This window comes from Blennius ocellaris (genome assembly GCF_963422515.1).
Source record: "Blennius ocellaris genome assembly, chromosome: 7".
In the NCBI taxonomy this organism is placed as follows: domain Eukaryota; kingdom Metazoa; phylum Chordata; class Actinopteri; order Blenniiformes; family Blenniidae; genus Blennius; species Blennius ocellaris.
This window is the reverse complement of record NC_137656.1, coordinates 29,265,473-29,284,138: the sequence shown is the minus strand read 5'-3', so window position 1 is coordinate 29,284,138 and position 18,666 is coordinate 29,265,473. Positions and strand designations below refer to the sequence as shown.

Sequence of the window (18,666 nt, the reverse complement as noted above, 5' to 3'; positions counted from 1 at the left end):
AGACCTACGAGATAAAGAATCCCAGTTTGAGTAGTGCAGAAATCCACCATCTACACCGATTCTGAAGACCTCACAAGGACGTGAACAGCTTTTCATTTTTCAGCCAATCTACAAACGTTACTCTTCCTCATTGTTGGTTGCAACAGCGATGTTTCCTGTGGAAGTCTTCCTGAACTCAGAGAGCCAGCGACCCCCCCAGTGTGTGAAGTGAGGCCAGCCCCTGAAAGGCCACCCTCTTCCCCTGGCTGCCAGGTACAGAGCAGAGGTCCAACCGGGACCATGTTCTCTTCCTAAATGTAAAACGCAAACAAAACTCACAGGCGACTCAGTTTACACAACTTTATTGAGAATCAAGTCCAATATACATTGCATCGACACAAAATGGAAAACAAAAACAAGCCCAAAACATATCATGGCGTTAGAGTGGATTACCTGGACACACCGTTTTCAGAGCGTATTGCTTCATGACATTTCAAACGCACCAAATCTGTGCAAATACAGTGAACACCGGTCAGAGGAGGTCAGGTTAGAAAACTCAGACTCAAAAGTGTAACGTGGACAGCAGTTACGTGATCAAGTCAACAGAAAATATACTTCACTGTACATGTCACATCCACCCAGAATGTTCCAATAATGGTTTCCTACGTAAACGTACCAAACTCCCTCAAACCTGATTGCATGCGCCAAAAAAAATGGTTAGCGAGATGGTGGTTTTGTTCTTTTTCTTTCTTCAGTGTCAGTCACAAATCAATCATGTATAACATAATTCTTGATAAATGTCATCATGGCTTAAATTTTCAGCAACACCGTCGGTGAGAGTGAATGAAAGTCAGTGGTTCTCCAGAGTCCACCCAAACAAACTATAAACCTTCAGGAAAAGAAAAAGAAAGTGAGATTTCCCAATAATTCTCCAAGTGGCGAGTCCAGATTGTGTGGAGGATCCAGACCCGGATTTAGTAAAGGAGATAAATATTATCTAAATTTGCACCAATTAAAATCCAAAGACATCAATAGAAGTCCAGGAGTGTCATTTTTTGATCTACCCAAAGTCCACAAGAGTGACTTTTTCCCACACAGCCAAATGTGCCACCACAAACAGTAACTAGCCTAACTCTAACTATGGAGCCCATACCCCCCCCCCCCCCCCCCCTCCCCCCCTCCCACCGGCAGATCTACAACTCCTCTACCATGAATCTGATCAGATGTGTTCATATTGAGGTAAGTCAGCTCAGACACCAGTTGACCACATGGGGAACAATCACAGCTTAGGCTTTTCTTCAGACTGCATGTGGTTATCCTCCATGTTTAGTCAATTAAAACGTGTCTTTGTTGACCAAGGGGTGAAGTTAAAAAGGGAAAGAATGATGAACATCAGGGATTAAAAAGAAGCACTAATCCTGAGAAGTTGGCACAGGTCTTCTGTTGGCATTTAACACATGAAACAATAACTCTCAAATCACGGAGAAAGCCATTCCATGCACATCCACAGCTAGAAATAATACATGACACAGCTGCTGGAGGGGGACCATGCAGGTTTGAGAGGTATGCTTTATCATCTCCACTGGAACCTGGTGGGAAACACCAACAGGAGGCCATTTTCCAATCAGATGGTGAAACACTTTGATGGAATATTGCCGGAACCGCGAGGAAGAGAAGCCAACAAAAGGCAACGGTGACTGAATTAAAATAAGAGGTGCTGACAGGGATTCATTGGGCTGATGTCCATCTGGTAAGTATGAAGCACAGAGGAGGAGAGATGACCTAATGACAGGCTTTTGTTTTTTTTATTTTTACACAATCTTCACCACTGAATTGCATAAGAAACCTGGTATAAAGTAGAAACTGTTCAGCAGCAGATAAAAAAAGCAAGGTCATTTACAGTAGTGACATATCTTACATCATTGAGTTTTCCCCTCCCCCAAAATAAATACAATTAAATATCAAATTCCAGGTAGGAAACGGGTGAATTTTCGCTGGTAGGGTTTTCTCAAATTGGCTCATCAGACGGAAAATGACAACCGTTCACAGAAACGTGGTTGAAGCCAACCAAGTCCTTGGACTGGCAAAACAAGGGGTGCAAAAGCCTTTCGCTGAAAGTTTCCCTCTGAAGGCATTTCCTTGAACTGGACAGAGAGAAAGGAGGGATTAGTTCCTTTCCTTCGGGGTCAGATATTCTTCTTTCTCACAGCAGGTTTACTTACCCTGGAATTTACAGCTGACGTCTAATCGAATGCCATCTCTTGACTTTTTCTTACACAGCGAGCCACCTTCCTCTTGAACTCTCCGTTGGGATCCTCCCTCCACTCTTTCTGCAGCAACCACAGCCTCAGTTTACTCACTAGACAAGACCTCAGGGTGAGGGAGCACTTCAGGCGCGTCAACTCACCGCAGCGTCCACGTTAGCCGGCGAGTCGCTGTTGGGGTCTGCCAGCATGGAGATGACGCTGATCATGATTGTCTCTACTGTGTGGATGGGCAGCCAGCGCTCCTCCGGCTTCTCATAGCCAAACTTGTCTTCCCCGGGCTCGTGCAGGATCGAGATGCACACGTCACCGTTCTTCGCCACTGTGGAGAACGAGAGCGGGTTTAACAGCAGCCAGTATGAGAAGATGGGTTTCATGGGATCCAACTTTAAGGAGACGCGTCGCTCCTGTTTTCCAGTTATTTTCGCCTCTTTGTTCTCTGTGGCCGACTTTGGAAGAAAGATTAATTCAAATGGGAACTACCAAATCTGATCACTTGTTTGTTCAAGTCTGAAACTGAACATTCCAGCCAGGTATGTATTGAAACTTCTACTTACTGCTTGTAATTTGACGTCAGCATCCTAATAGTGTGAAAGACTTATAAGCAGTGGTGGGCCGTCAGGGCCTAAGAAAAAGATCTGAATCACAGACGGATGCTGATGTTTTATTTTGTCCATGAACACTTATGAAATCATTCCAAATGGTCTGTCTGCTTCTTCTCACAGCTTCTCCCCGGCTGCGCTGCTTCCAGGCTCCAACTTCCAGATTGAAGCTTTCAACCAATCACATTTCAGCATCACCTGTTGCCGGGTAAATATATCTGCCCTCGGTCTTCAGAGTCAATTCTGCAGGCGTCTGCAGTGTAAAACTTGTGTCGTCACGCTGCTGCTTCAACCAATTTTGATCTTGGTGACTCAGAGCCTTCTAGCAGGCCTAGTGTGATGTCACTGTATTCAAGCCCTCTGATTGGATGATCAGAGTCACTCTCCAGCTAGCGAGAAGCATCTGTAGCAGCTGCACCGACAAAAACGTAGTTGTGTTTATTTGATAGCGGTTTTGTCAACCAACAATGACTAAAAGAGAAGATAAAGACATTTGGATGCAGATTTAATGTCAAAACAAATTTCAAGACCAACTTTTCAAGAGGTCTTTGAACGCACCGCAACACTCCGAGCACATGTCCGGTGCAATTTACTCTTGTTCACTACAAACTCCATGCAGGATTCAGGATTATATGATTTACCATTCTATTATTTTCAAGACCACCAAAGCTGATGTTTGTCTCCCTCCTGGAGCCCCAGACGTTTCAGGAAAACAAACCGCTTTTTTATGCAGCAGCAGCAGGAGAAGGGACGTGAACTTGGATTTTTTTATTCTAAAGGTATTTATTCTGGATACTCGAGTATCCGTCTGTAATGCAAAGGCTTTTTATACTGCATTTCTGCAGTAACATGGTTTCTGCAGCCAGAAGAATTGATTGAGGGGTGGATTGAGTCAGCCGAGCGGTGAAGGCCTGGGTCTGGCGATGGACGTCTGCCACTGCTCAGAAGAATCTAATGTCAGCTGGGATCAAACAAGCCGCAAATAGAACTGTGTTATAGTGTTTCAGAAAAATACAAAAAAAGCACAATAATGCATTCTAATACCGTTACGCCACAAAAACCCTGCAAAAGTAACAAAAAATAAAATGCGTTACAAATCTTTTTACAACGGTAGATGACGACAGACAGACTGAGGGAACTTCAGCACAGTTTTACCGTTTGGGTGCCAGATTTCAGTGATGAACTTCATCTTTGGCGGCCGTAAAGGATAGTCATAAGGAAAGGTGAGGTACGCTTTGAAAAACCCTCCTTCACTGCAGAAGGAAAACAAAACAGAGAAGTTAACTAAATATATATACATCCAATTCGTGACTGTGGACTTTTTGAATGGTCCTCTCACTTACAACAGAGTGTCTTGTGGGCCGATGATCACAACCTCCCATTTGTATATGTCGTCGTCGTCTATCAGACCAGCTGAAAAGCCCTCCACAGGGTTCTTGTTGAGCTCTGGGAGAAGAGAAGAGGGTTTTTAATATGTTGAAATAAAATCATAAGCAAGACCATGTGTGTTGACAATCAGCCAATCGATCAATAATAATGGGTTCATTCTGGCGGCGCATTATAATAATAATAATAATAATAACACATTGGTTTTCTACACACTCACAGACACTTTACATTGCATTATTCATTCACTCCATACTGGATGGTGGTGAACTACGTCTGTAGCCTCAGCTGCTCTGGAGACTGACGGAAGAGAGGCGGCCATTTTGGACCATTGGCCCCTCGACCACCACCAACCACTCTCTCTCTCTCACTACATTCACCCTCTGACCACCACCAACCACTCTCTCTCTCTCTCTCTCTCTCTCTCACCCTCTGACCACCACCAACCACTCTCTCTCTCTCACTACATTCACCCTCTGACCACCACCAACCACTCTCTCTCTCACTACATTCACCCTCTGACCACCACCAACCACTCACTCTCTCTCTCTCTCTCTCTCTCTCTCACCCTCTGACCACCACCAACCACTCACTCTCTCACTACATTCACCCTCTGACCACCACCAACCACTCTCTCTCTCTCTCTCTCTCTCTCACCCTCTGACCACCACCAACCACTCTCTCTCTCACTACATTCACCCTCTGACCACCACCAACCACTCTCTCTCTCTCTCTCTCACTACATTCACCCTCTGTCCACCAACCACTCACTCTCTCACAACATTCACCCTCTGTCCACCACCAACCACTCTCTCTCTCACTACATTCACCCTCTGACCACCACCAACCACTCTCTCTCTCACTACATTCACCCTCTGTCCACCACCAACCACTCTCTCTCTCACTACATTCACCCTCTGACCACCACCAACCACTCTCTCTCTCACTACATTCACCCTCTGACCACCACCAACCACTCTCTCTCTCACTACATTCACCCTCTGACCACCACCAACCACTCTCTCTCTCACTACATTCACCCTCTGTCCACCACCAACCACTCTCTCTCTCACTACATTCACCCTCTGACCACCACCAACCACTCTCTCTCTCACTACATTCACCCTCTGACCACCACCAACCACTCTCTCTCTCACTACATTCACCCTCTGTCCACCACCAACCACTCTCTCTCTCTCTCTCTCACCCTCTGACCACCACCAACCACTCTCTCTCTCACTACATTCACCCTCTGTCCACCACCAACCACTCTCTCTCTCACTACATTCACCCTCTGACCACCACCAACCACTCTCTCTCTCTCTCTCTCACAACATTCACCCTCTGTCCACCACCAACCACTCACTCTCTCACTACATTCACCCTCTGACCACCACCAACCACTCTCTCTCTCTCTCTCTCACCCTCTGACCACCACCAACCACTCTCTCTCTCACTACATTCACCCTCTGACCACCACCAACCACTCTCTCTCTCTCTCTCTCACTACATTCACCCTCTGTCCACCAACCACTCTCTCTCTCACTACATTCACCCTCTGACCATCACCAACCACTCTCTCTCTCTCTCTCTCACCCTCTGACCACCACCAACCACTCTCTCTCTCTCTCTCACCCTCTGACCACCACCAACCACTCTCTCACTACATTCACCCTCTGACCATCACCAACCACTCACTCTCTCACTACATTCACCCTCTGACCACCACCAACCACTCACTCTCTCACTACATTCACCCTCTGACCATCACCAACCACTCTCTCTCTCACTACATTCACCCTCTGACCACCACCAACCACTCTCTCTCTCACTACATTCACCCTCTGACCACCACCAACCACTCTCTCTCTCTCTCTCTCTCTCACCCTCTGACCACCACCAACCACTCTCTGTCTCTCACTACATTCACCCTCTGACCACCACCAACCACTCTCTCTCTCTCACTACATTCACCCTCTGACCACCACCAACCACTCTCTCTCTCTCTCTCTCTCTCTCTCACCCTCTGACCACCACCAACCACTCTCTCTCTCTCACTACATTCACCCTCTGACCACCACCAACCACTCTCTCTCTCTCTCTCTCTCACCCTCTGACCACCACCAACCACTCTCTCTCTCACTACATTCACCCTCTGACCACCACCAACCACTCTCTCTCTCTCTCTCTCACTACATTCACCCTCTGTCCACCAACCACTCACTCTCTCACAACATTCACCCTCTGTCCACCACCAACCACTCTCTCTCTCTCACTACATTCACCCTCTGACCATCACCAACCACTCTCTCTCTCTCTCTCTCTCTCTCTCACCCTCTGACCACCACCAACCACTCTCTCTCTCTCTCTCACCCTCTGACCACCACCAACCACTCTCTCACTACATTCACCCTCTGACCATCACCAACCACTCACTCTCTCACTACATTCACCCTCTGACCACCACCAACCACTCACTCTCTCACTACATTCACCCTCTGACCATCACCAACCACTCTCTCTCTCACTACATTCACCCTCTGACCACCACCAACCACTCTCTCTCTCACTACATTCACCCTCTGACCACCCCCAACCACTCTCTCTCTCACAACATTCACCCTCTGTCCACCCCCAACCACTCTCTCTCTCACAACATTCACCCTCTGTCCACCACCAACCACTCTCTCTCTCACAACATTCACCCTCTGTCCACCCCCAACCACTCTCTCTCTCACTACATTCACCCTCTGACCACCACCAACCACTCTCTCTCTCACTACATTCACCCTCTGACCACCCCCAACCACTCTCTCTCTCACAACATTCACCCTCTGTCCACCCCCAACCACTCTCTCTCTCACTACATTCACCCTCTGACCACCCCCAACCACTCTCTCTCTCACAACATTCACCCTCTGTCCACCACCAACCACTCTCTCTCTCTCACTACATTCACCCTCTGACCATCACCAACCACTCTCTCTCTCACTACATTCACCCTCTGACCACCACCAACCACTCACTCTCTCACAACATTCACCCTCTGTCCACCACCAACCACTCACTCTCTCACAACATTCACCCTCTGTCCACCACCAACCACTCTCTCTCTCTCTCTCTCTATCTCACCCTCTGACCACCACCAACCACTCTCTCTCTCTCTCTCTCTATCTCACCCTCTGACCACCACCAACCACTCTCTCACTACATTCACCCTCTGACCATCACCAACCACTCTCTCTCTCACTACATTCACCCTCTGACCACCCCCAACCACTCTCTCTCTCACTACATTCACCCTCTGACCACCCCCAACCACTCTCTCTCTCACAACATTCACCCTCTGTCCACCCCCAACCACTCTCTCTCTCACTACATTCACCCTCTGACCACCCCCAACCACTCTCTCTCTCACAACATTCACCCTCTGTCCACCACCAACCACTCTCTCTCTCTCACTACATTCACCCTCTGACCACCACCAACCACTCTCTCTCTCACTACATTCACCCTCTGACCACCACCAACCACTCTCTCTCTCTCTCTCACCCTCTGACCACCACCAACCACTCTCTCTCTCTCTCTCTCTCACCCTCTGACCACCACCAACCACTCTCTCTCTCTCTCTCTCTCTCACCCTCTGACCACCACCAACCACTCTCTCTCTCTCTCTCTCACCCTCTGACCACCACCAACCACTCTCTCACTACATTCACCCTCTGACCACCACCAACCACTCTCTCTCTCTCTCTCACCCTCTGACCACCACCAACCACTCTCTCACTACATTCACCCTCTGACCACCACCAACCACTCTCTCTCTCTCTCTCACCCTCTGACCACCACCAACCACTCTCTCTCTCTCTCTCTCTCACCCTCTGACCACCACCAACCACTCTCTCTCTCTCTCTCTCACCCTCTGACCACCACCAACCACTCTCTCACTACATTCACCCTCTGACCACCACCAACCACTCTCTCTCTCTCTCTCTCACCCTCTGACCACCACCAACCACTCTCTCTCTCTCTCTCTCTCTCTCTCACCCTCTGACCACCACCAACCACTCTCTCTCTCTCTCTCTCACCCTCTGACCACCACCAACCACTCTCTCACTACATTCACCCTCTGACCACCACCAACCACTCTCTCTCTCTCTCACCCTCTGACCACCACCAACCACTCTCTCTCTCTCTCTCACCCTCTGACCACCACCAACCACTCACTCTCTCACTACATTCACCCTCTGACCATCACCAACCACTCTCTCTCTCTCCCTCTCTCACCCTCTGACCACCACCAACCACTCTCTCTCTCTCTCTCACCCTCTGACCACCACCAACCACTCTCTCTCTCTCTCACCCTCTGACCACCACCAACCACTCTCTCTCTCTCTCACCCTCTGACCACCACCAACCACTCTCTCTCTCTCTCTCTCTGACCACCACCAACCACTCTCTCTCTCACTACATTTACCCTCTGACCACCACCAACCACTCTCTCTCTCACTACATTCACCCTCTGACCACCACCAACCACTCTCTCTCTCTCTCACCCTCTGACCACCACCAACCACTCTCTCTCTCACTACATTTACCCTCTGACCACCACCAACCACTCACTCTCTCACTACATTCACCCTCTGACCACCACCAACCACTCTCTCTCTCTCTCTCTCACCCTCTGACCACCACCAACCACTCTCTCTCACTACATTCACACAGGCAGTTTGGGGTTCGGAGCCTTGCCCAAGGACACTTCGGCATGTGTGCAGGCAGAGATGGGATTGAACCTGCAACCTTCCAATTGGCAGCTCTACCAGCCGTACCATACCCAGCATTACCCAGTGAGTACAAGGTACTACTGCAAGGGGACGGCAGTCATGAGACGTCCACCTCCTCACGAGCAGGGATCCAACCAATCCTATACCAGAACCAGGGTATTGATCATAAAGGTCCAACAGACCCCCACACACACCAGAGTAACTCCTTGTTCTGCACATGCTCAGTGGCAGAGCAATAAGAACAGTGTTTCCTGCAGAGCGCCAGGACTCCCAGTCCACATTCTCCTGGGACTGGGAGTCTGATAGTTGACAGTCACTGGAATGACAATCCACATTTGGTTTTCAGTGTTTAAAACAACCGTGATCTTGCATCATTTCCAGATTAATCCCACATGTAATCTGGAGGAGTGACAGACTCAACACAAAGAGAGAGTGAGTTGTTGCCCCCCAGCCAAGCAGCAGTCTGAACTCCACCCCCTCTGATCTCACTTCCTGTGGCTCATTGTATCTGCAGCAGCTGCTCTTCAAAATGTGGTCTGATTGGAGGGTACCTTTACACTGAGTCAAACTGTGCTTTCCAAATATACACACTCACTCACTCCAGAGCAAGGTGGCTCTGAGACGGCCAGTTACATTATCTCATTCCCTTACATTATTAACTATGGGAAAAGGAACTAAGAACAACAATACCAAAACTACAATGGGAACGGACACTATCTCAAATTCACAATTGCTCAATTAACAGCAGACATAGGCTCATGCAGTTTAAAGTGATTCATCGTTTCTATTATTCCAAAGTTTCGTTACATACATTTTATCCCGTTGTATCTCCATTATGTGATAAATGTAAATCAGCTGAAGGATCACTGTCGCATTCGTTTTGGGAATGTCCTATTATTCAGCCATTTTGGTCTAGTGTCTTCTTCTTTTATTCAGGGGTGTATCAGAGAAACCTTGTCCCTGACAGAGGTATGGTCTTGTTTGGGTGGTCCTCAGAAACACTAAATCTTCCACAGCATATTAGGGCTTCTTGGGACTGTTTTGGCGAAAAGACTCATCCTCAAAGAGTGGAAAACTTCATCTGCACCCAACTTCAGGAACTGGCTACATGAACTGGTGAACGTAAGAACTTTGGAAAAAATAAGGTTTATAAACTCTAAAAATATGAATAAATGGGAAACAACCTGGAATCCCCTACTGGAATACATCGAGTCATAACTTATAGGCAAATTTTTTTTTTTCACATTATTTTTGTATTTCTTTTCTATTATTCTTATTTTTACACATTTTTTTCTGTACGATGGTTTCAAATGATAGTCAAGAAGGTAATTATATTTGTACTTATGTTTTTGTATTTTAGTGTGAAGGTGGAGGGGTCCTCAGGAAGTGATCCACTGATTGCCTCCTGGGCCTTGACGCCGAGCAACACTCATCCATCTTGCTAAGGTCTGGATCGTCTGCTGATCCTGAACCAGTGCAGGATGGATGAGTATAGATAATATCTGGGAACTTTTTCCAACAATGCCTGTACCCCAAAAACCTTGATTTGTGAAATCTTTAGTGCGCCTTTCTCCTCAAGTGTGCATCTGTGTGTGCCTGAATGGACGTGTGCGAGTGTGAATGCAGTGTGAGTGAGCAAAGTGTGAGTGACCAATGTGATGCGATTTTATTTGTAAAATTGAATAAAAATATATTGGAAAAAAAAAAGAGCCACGGCTCTGAGACGGCCAGTTACATTATCTCATTCCCTTACATTATTAACTTGACTTATTACAGGGACGTCCCAAAAAATGACAATATCATGAAAATGTTCAATGTTTTGTGTTGCACATTTCAAAAAGTCAAACCCATAAAGGATACTAATGACACACAAAGTGAAATATTTCTAACCTTTATTCCTTGAAATGTTGATTATGGCTTACAGACCTCTTCCTCCACACTCTAGATTCTGAGCCTCTCCTCTTCCTCCACACTCTAGATTCTGAGCCTCTCCTCTTCCTCCACACTCTAGATTCTGAGCCTCTCCTCTTCCTCCACACTCTAGATTCTGAGCCTCTCCTCTTCCTCCACACTCTAGATTCTGAGCCTCTCCTCTTCCTCCACACTCTAGATTCTGAGCCTCTCCTCTTCCTCCACACTCTAGATTCTGAGCCTCTCCTCTTCCTCCACACTCTAGATTCTGAGCCTCTCCTCTTCCTCCACACTCTAGATTCTGAGCCTCTCCTCTTCCTCCACACTCTAGATTCTGAGCCTCTCCTCTTCCTCCACACTCTAGATTCTGAGCCTCTCCTCTTCCTCCACACTCTAGATTCTGAGCCTCTCCTCTTCCTCCACACTCTAGATTCTGAGCCTCTCCTCTTCCTCCACACTCTAGATTCTGAGCCTCTCCTCTTCCTCCACACTCTGGATTCTGAGCCTCTCCTCTTCCTCCACACGCTAGATTCTGAGCCTCTCCTCTTCCTCCACACTCTAGATTCTGAGCCTCTCCTCTTCCTCCACACTCTAGATTCTGAGCCTCTCCTCTTCCTCCACACTCTAGATTCTGAGCCTCTCCTCTTCCTCCACACTCTGGGACCTTGATTTACAAGAGAGATGCAACATTTAGAACTTTGGACTTTGGAGCACTGAGCAACAGTCCAGGTCTTTTTCTCCACAGCCCAGGTAAGGAAGGATCTTCTGACGTCGGAATGCCACATTTGTCCCCCATGTCTAGGATTGGTCAGTGTGGAGCAGCTCTTGTCTAGGATTGGTCAGTGAGGAGCAGCTCTTGTCTAGGATTGGTCAGTGAGGAGCAGCTCTTGTCTAGGATTGGTCAGTGTGGAGCAGCTCTTGTCTAGGATTGGTCAGTGAGGAGCAGCTCTTGTCTAGGATTGGTCAGTGAGGAGCAGCTCTTGTCTAGGATTGGTCAGTGTGGAGCAGCTCTTGTCTAGGATTGGTCAGTGCGGAGCAGCTCTTGTCTAGGATTGGTCAGTGAGGAGCAGCTCTTGTCTAGGATTGGTCAGTGTGGAGCAGCTCTTGTCTAGGATTGGTCAGTGCGGAGCAGCTCTTGTCTAGGATTGGTCAGTGAGGAGCAGCTCTTGTCTAGGATTGGTCAGTGAGGAGCAGCTCTTGTCTAGGATTGGTCAGTGCGGAGCAGCTCTTGTCTAGGATTGGTCAGTGCGGAGCAGCTCTTGTCTAGGATTGGTCAGTGAGGAGCAGCTCTTGTCTAGGATTGGTCAGTGAGGAGCAGCTCTTGTCTAGGATTGGTCAGTGAGGAGCAGCTCTTGTCTAGGATTGGTCAGTGAGGAGCAGCTCTTGTCTAGGATTGGTCAGTGAGGAGCAGCTCTTGTCTAGGATTGGTCAGTGAGGAGCAGCTCTTGTCTAGGATTGGTCAGTGAGGAGCAGCTCTTGTCTAGGATTGGTCAGTGAGGAGCAGCTCTTGTCTAGGATTGGTCAGTGAGGAGCAGCTCTTGTCTAGGATTGGTCAGTGAGGAGCAGCTCTTGTCTAGGATTGGTCAGTGAGGAGCAGCTCTTGTCTAGGATTGGTCAGTGAGGAGCAGCTCTTGTCTAGGATTGGTCAGTGAGGAGCAGCTCTTGTCTAGGATTGGTCAGTGAGGAGCAGCTCTTGTCTAGGATTGGTCAGTGAGGAGCAGCTCTTGTCTAGGATTGGTCAGTGAGGAGCAGCTCTTGTCTAGGATTGGTCAGTGAGGAGCAGCTCTTGTCTAGGATTGGTCAGTGTGGAGCAGCTCTTGTCTAGGATTGGTCAGTGAGGAGCAGCTCTTGTCTAGGATTGGTCAGTGTGGAGCAGCTCTTGTCTAGGATTGGTCAGTGAGGAGCAGCTCTTGTCTAGGATTGGTCAGTGAGGAGCAGCTCTTGATGCGCTGACTCCAGCCTCAGTCCTTTTGCTGCTGCACCTTTTCCTACCACACTTTGTTCTTCCACTCAAATGCCAATGAACATGCTTGGATCCAGCACTCTGTGAACAAGCAGCTTCTTTAACAATGACCTTTTGTGGCTTTCCCTCCTTGTGGACGGTGCAGTCTTCTGGACATGTGTCCAGTCAGCAGTCTTCCCCATGATTGTGTAGTCTACTGACCCAGACTGAGACCATTTAAAGGCTCAGGAAACATTTGCAGGGATTTTGACTTCATTGGCCTATTAGGGTGTGACACCATGAGTTTCCAAAACTGAACTTTACCACAATATTAAAGTTTTCTGAGACACTGAATTTTCAGTTTTCACTATCTGTAAGCCACAATCATCAACATTTCAAGAAATAAAGGCTTGACATATTTCACTCTGCATGTCATGAGCCTATATCATTTATGGGTTTGACTCTCTGAAATGAGGGACATATTTCTGAAATATTGAACATTTCCACAATATAAACATTTTTTGAGATGTACCTGTATATTGTTCCCACGAGTTATTTTTATATTTTTCTCTAAACCACTCCAGGGCTCTATGTTTACTGTAATTTTCAGAAAGCCGGTACAGCATCTCTTCCGCCTTGACGGTAGCCATAACTCCGCCCCCAGCTTATGATGTGTCTGGCCCTGGTTAGGCCCTGGTCTGGCCCCGCTCTGGTCCAGCAACGAAGTGGGGCTGGCTTAGCACCCGTTTAGCCCCTGATTGGCCAGGGCTTTGGCTGTGGAAACACAATGGACTAGGGCTGGGCAAAAGAATTATCGATTTATCGAATTTGTAGCTATAATCAATTTTTCATTTTGCAAGTTCAAGTTTTTTTACCCTCAGTTTTTCAGCATTTTTCACGTTCTGTTCTACCAATCCTTGGGGGTTTCCGTTGTGCATTGTTTGTTTAAACCTGGGTTAAAGCGTGAATCTTTTCCTTTCTTAATTGACCCAAATCCTCCACTACCGCAAGTCTCCACCTTCACCACAGTCCGACTGGGTCTGGTAGCTCATCTCCCGTTGGGGCAGGGGGCTCGGTGGAACAGCCTGAACACAGGCAGTATTTGTCTGCTAAAGACAGTTTAAGTGGCAGCAGCTTCGTTTCACTGGAGTTTAAAGCCGCGAGCCTCCAGACGTCATTTGGACGGTCAATCTTTGAAAAAGACGGACGAATAAATAGCACCACCTTGTTGAAAGCCTCTAACTAATGTGTCCAGTAGAACCTCGGACTAGGAACCCGGTAAGAACAGATAAATATTCGACCATGGAGAGGATTTAAAGTGTCCCTGAAATAATTCTATTAAAATACACCAGTATTTAGCATTATTTTCCCCCTTTCGAATGATATATGACACACCAATGACAATCACACCACTATCTTGCTCTTGAGCGCCGAACGTCTAAATATGCCTTTAAATCTCCCGCCCTGTGAATCTGACCTAGTTTTCCCAACTTGCCGTAGTTTTGCGCTGTGACGTATGAGGGGTTATTTACTTCCGCCCACAACAGCTGATCGTAGCGTCTTGTTTACATGTGCTCTGCATTATCGCGTTATTTAGCAGTTTTTTAGAGCCATGCCTAAGCGTTGTGTTGCGGCTGGGTGTTCCCAAATGCCCAGTCCGTCTGTAAGTGTCCATAAATTCCCAAAAGATCAAACTTTGAGGAGATTATGGACAAAACAAGTGCAGCGCACTCGCTCCAACTGGACACCAACAGAGGCCTCCTATCTCTGCAGTCAACATTTCACAGATGACTGTTACGAAACAGCACCCGCAATCCGAGTCACTTGGTTTTGCTGTGAAGAGGAAACGTATCCTGAAACCTGGTTCTGTCCCCACCATTTTTAAACGGCTTTTTAACGGATTTTTAAACCCAACCTTCAGTAAGTCTTTTTAAAACCTGCTAAAACTTAAGACAAATAGACCAATAAACTTTGCAAAACACCCACTCTGACACAAGGGTAAATACCCGGTCACACACAATATGTGCACACGGGTAAATACCCGGTCACGCACAATATGTGCACACGGGTAAATACCCGGTCACGCACAATATGTGCACACGGGTAAATACCCGGTCACGCACAATATGTGCACACGGGTAAATACCCGGTCACGCACAATATGTGCACACGGGTAAATACCCGGTCACGCACAATATGTGCACACGGGTAAATACCCGGTCACGCACAATATGTGCACACGGGTAAATACCCGGTCACGCACAATATGTGCACACGGGTAAATACCCGGTCACGCACAATATGTGCACACGGGTAAATACCCGGTCACGCACAATATGTGCACACGGGTAAATACCCGGTCACGCACAATATGTGCACACGGGTAAATACCCGGTCACGCACAATATGTGCACACGGGTAAATACCCGGTCACACACAATATGTACTCACGGCTCAAACATGTATGGTTGAACGCCTTGATTTTCTTCTAATTCTTCCTCCGATGATTCCTCTCCTTCATCTTCGTCCAAAACCAACGATACGTCACTTAAATCTTCGCTAACATCGCTCCTAGGTGCTTCTGTATCGCCAAACCCCTCCATTCTTCAATCAGCTGATGTTGTTTTGGCTGGGACATATAACCCCTCGTACGTCATATCCGGTCTAGCTCAGGCGGCTCACATTTATGGCCCGCAAATATACCGTCGTCTGCTGCATCATGTAAAGTCAATTAAAAGGGTCGGAATTCGGACTTTTATCTGGGAATGTTATATACCTTTCGAAAGCATATTTATTCTTCTTTCTAAAGATGAAATCTGAAAAACATTTCAGGGACACTTTAACTGTTAACACACCATAATAAGGGACAGCCTCCAGCAGGGGCCACTGCGCTTAAACTTACTTCAGTCCAACATGAGGCCTGTGGATCAAAACTGGCCACTAAAAGGTCCAATCAGCCCCAGAAACCACCAAGCAGGAGCTTATATAGGATTCTGTGTAGAATGTTTAATTAAAATTGACTTTATGTTGAGATTGTTGTCAATTTTTAGTACTAGTTCTGTGATCTTTCAAAATTCAACCCATACACTGTGGCCACAACAAAGAAACTATTTCAAGTGTAAATCCAAAAGTTATTATAGCAATATTTTACCAGTCCAGCCACTCAAGATGAAAGTGGACTGTATGTGAACGCCCCACTCCAGCTCGGGAGAGCTTCAACCTGCTGCTGAAAAACATCCTACACCAAACACTGGACTGTTTATGTGCATTTTAACTCTGAGGACAATTACAGCAATAAAGTTGCACTTTTGACAATACATATAATGTCTGCAGTCATTTTTCAGTGCATTGAGAGAGAAAAAAAATCCAAAATTGAATGTTTTTTATCGAAGATTTTTTCCCCGGCCAAATCACCTAGCCCTACAAAGAACTGGTACCAAGTCTGGCCCTGGTCTGAACCAGCACCGAGTTGTTCACGGTGGAAAACCTCCTTGAGTTAACCACACTGTTAGAAATTTAGCAGCGTGTTAACTTTAACACGAAAAAAATAACACCCGGTTAAAGTTAACCCAGTTTTGAACAAGAAAACAGTGCTGTTAAATACTTTTAACCGACCATTGATTTTTAACAGCTGGTTAAAAGATAACCAAGCTTTTAACAACCGGGACCATATAGAATAAGAGGAACAATAAATGGAGGGATAACTGACAAATCAAACTAGTTTTAAATGTCATTTATGGTCTTTGGAACCAGTTATGCACAAGTTCTAAACTAATTAGCACCAAACAATGAATGGAAAACCAACACAGATGTGCTTATATCTGCTTTTACAGGGCAGGGGCGCAATTTTAAACATTTTAAGTATGAAATTTAAGCCAAAAAAACCCTCCGATTTGAACATGGAACTTATTGGCTGGTGGATCGAGCTGCAGTCTGAACCGGGCTGTGGAGCAGGGGCTCACCAGGGGGTCCAGATCCAGGAGGGACATTCTAGACACCAATCACCGGCGACAAGTGTCCAACAGCAGCCGGACGGGAGAACAATAAGAGTTTCGTTTTGGGGGCTTCAACCGTGAAAAGCCGCGTTCCAAGCAGCTCAGATCGGAGGCTCGTGTCTCCCTGCTGGACAGTAGAAGTCCATGAACGTGTAAACGAGCCTTCCTCCGCCGGCTGAAGTCCTCACAGCTCAGGACTCATTATTCCTTTGTTCCGCCTGCTCACTAATACCCAACCTGCTAGCACGCTCGCCGCTGCTATTTGTCAGTTACGCACTGGAATAAATGTTAGAATTCCCCACCGAGGATAAGTACTACAGACGAGTTGGTCGTGCTGCCAGAAGAGCCCAGTATGTCGCCTGGTTCGCGACCGGAGCTCGCTGCTCCTCGTCAACAGCCAGAGAAAGAGCTAACGCTGAGGCTAGCATGGGACGCGGCTTATTTGATTGGAAATGTCGCGTCTTCGTTACCTGCCAGTTGTTTTCGAAGAAGCAGCGCTGATTGTTCGGTCATCGTACGCAGACGTGATTGGAGGGGCGCTGTGTGGAGACAAAGAGTCGGTGAGAAGAGGGACAGAAAGCCGGAGACGAGGTTAGCTCTGCTGCTGCTGCTTCTCCGTCTGTGTTTTGACACACTGTTCAGCTGCTGGCTGCCTCACTGCGCATGCGCGGCTTCTGAAGCCCTCTCTCGCTGGATGCGCAGAGGCGGCCCCAGACGACCTGGTGCCCGAGGGAAGAGTTCATCTGGTGCCCCTCATATTGCAGCCAATTCTGCCATAAATAGTGCTTTTTTACACACTTAAAGAAAAATGAAATACAGCTTTCCATTTACAACACAATTTCTTTATTTTAAAATGAAAGAATGCCTGTGAACAACATTAACAAAATCACAACACTTATATTTATCATAGAATAGATTAGAATTCAAATAAATACAATAAGCAGATTTCTTGCATTTTTACTGTCACTCAGAACTTCTCTGAATAGTTTAAATCTCTCTGAGAAAACATTTTGCAGCAGAAGCAGTATAATGCAGGTTTTTTTTTTTTTATCAGCCAGCTTCTTTTGATTTTCTCTCCATTGATTACACTCTACTGAAGAAATCATGTTGACACCTTCTTCCATCTTTTTCTTTCAGAAAGGTGAAATAATTTTTGGATCGATATGGTCCTCTTTGACCAAACTCTGTTCTAATTGCATCAGTTAAATCAGATGGCCAGTCTGCAGAGTCTTTTGGTGCTGCCTTTGTATTACTTAGCTGTGCAGAGGTGGAGGGAGCAGAAGATGCTGCAGAATCACTTGGTGGTGTTGTAGATGTGGAGGCAGAGGATCATCAGGGTGCATCATTTGACTGCACAGATGAGGAGGAGGTAGTTGACCCTGATGCTGCATCACTTGGCTGCCGTGGTCAGGGTAGCAGAATTGTCCACAGATGGCCCAGGGTTAGCGTGTGTGTGTGTGTGCGTGTGCGTGTGCGTGTGTGTGTGTGCGTGTGCGTGTGCGTGTGTGTGTGTGTGTGCGTGTGCGTGTGCATGTGTGTGTGTGTGCGTGTGCATGTGTGTGTGTGTGCGTGTGCGTGTGTGTGTGTGTGTGTGTGCGTGTGTGTGTGTGTGTGTGTGTGTGTGTAGTATTGCTTTTGCCTGTTGATTAAAATACTCATAAACCATCACTTCTACTTCCCACTACAATGTTTTAAAGGGGAGGATGTAATGACCACGAGTGTCCACCAGGTGGCGGTGTACCTTGGAGGGTCAGGTTAGTGGGTGTAATGATCTTGAACAGACGCCAGAGGGAGGCAGGCGTC

The 18,666-nt window shown here is 47.0% G+C and overlaps 1 protein-coding gene across 1 annotated transcript; it reads right to left on the bottom strand.

Annotated features, from left to right (window-relative positions):
• Window positions 1-1,171: 1,171 nt before the first annotated feature.
• On the bottom strand, window positions 1,172-17,481 carry LOC308132035 (ubiquitin-conjugating enzyme E2 G1-like). The gene is made up of 6 exons (XM_080498974.1): window positions 17,334-17,481; window positions 4,189-4,291; window positions 4,001-4,098; window positions 2,387-2,565; window positions 2,202-2,309; window positions 1,172-2,123 (listed from the first exon to the last, which is right to left on the bottom strand). The coding sequence occupies exons 1-5, from the start codon at window positions 17,374-17,376 to the stop codon at window positions 2,223-2,225; spliced, it is 510 nt and encodes a 169-aa protein (XP_080355100.1). The 5' UTR covers window positions 17,377-17,481; the 3' UTR covers window positions 1,172-2,123; window positions 2,202-2,222.
• Between the last annotated feature and the right edge of the window lie 1,185 nt (window positions 17,482-18,666).

Coding starts and splice junctions, on each gene's coding strand:
- LOC308132035 (XM_080498974.1), bottom strand. CDS start 17,376: ATGACCGAACAATCAGCGCTGCTTCTTCGAAAACAACTGGCAG. Junction 4,099..4,188: donor GGCCCACAAGACACTCTGTT/GTAAGTGAGAGG, acceptor TTCCTTCTGCAG/TGAAGGAGGGTTTTTCAAAG. Junction 2,310..2,386: donor CGGCTAACGTGGACGCTGCG/GTGAGTTGACGC, acceptor TGGTTGCTGCAG/AAAGAGTGGAGGGAGGATCC.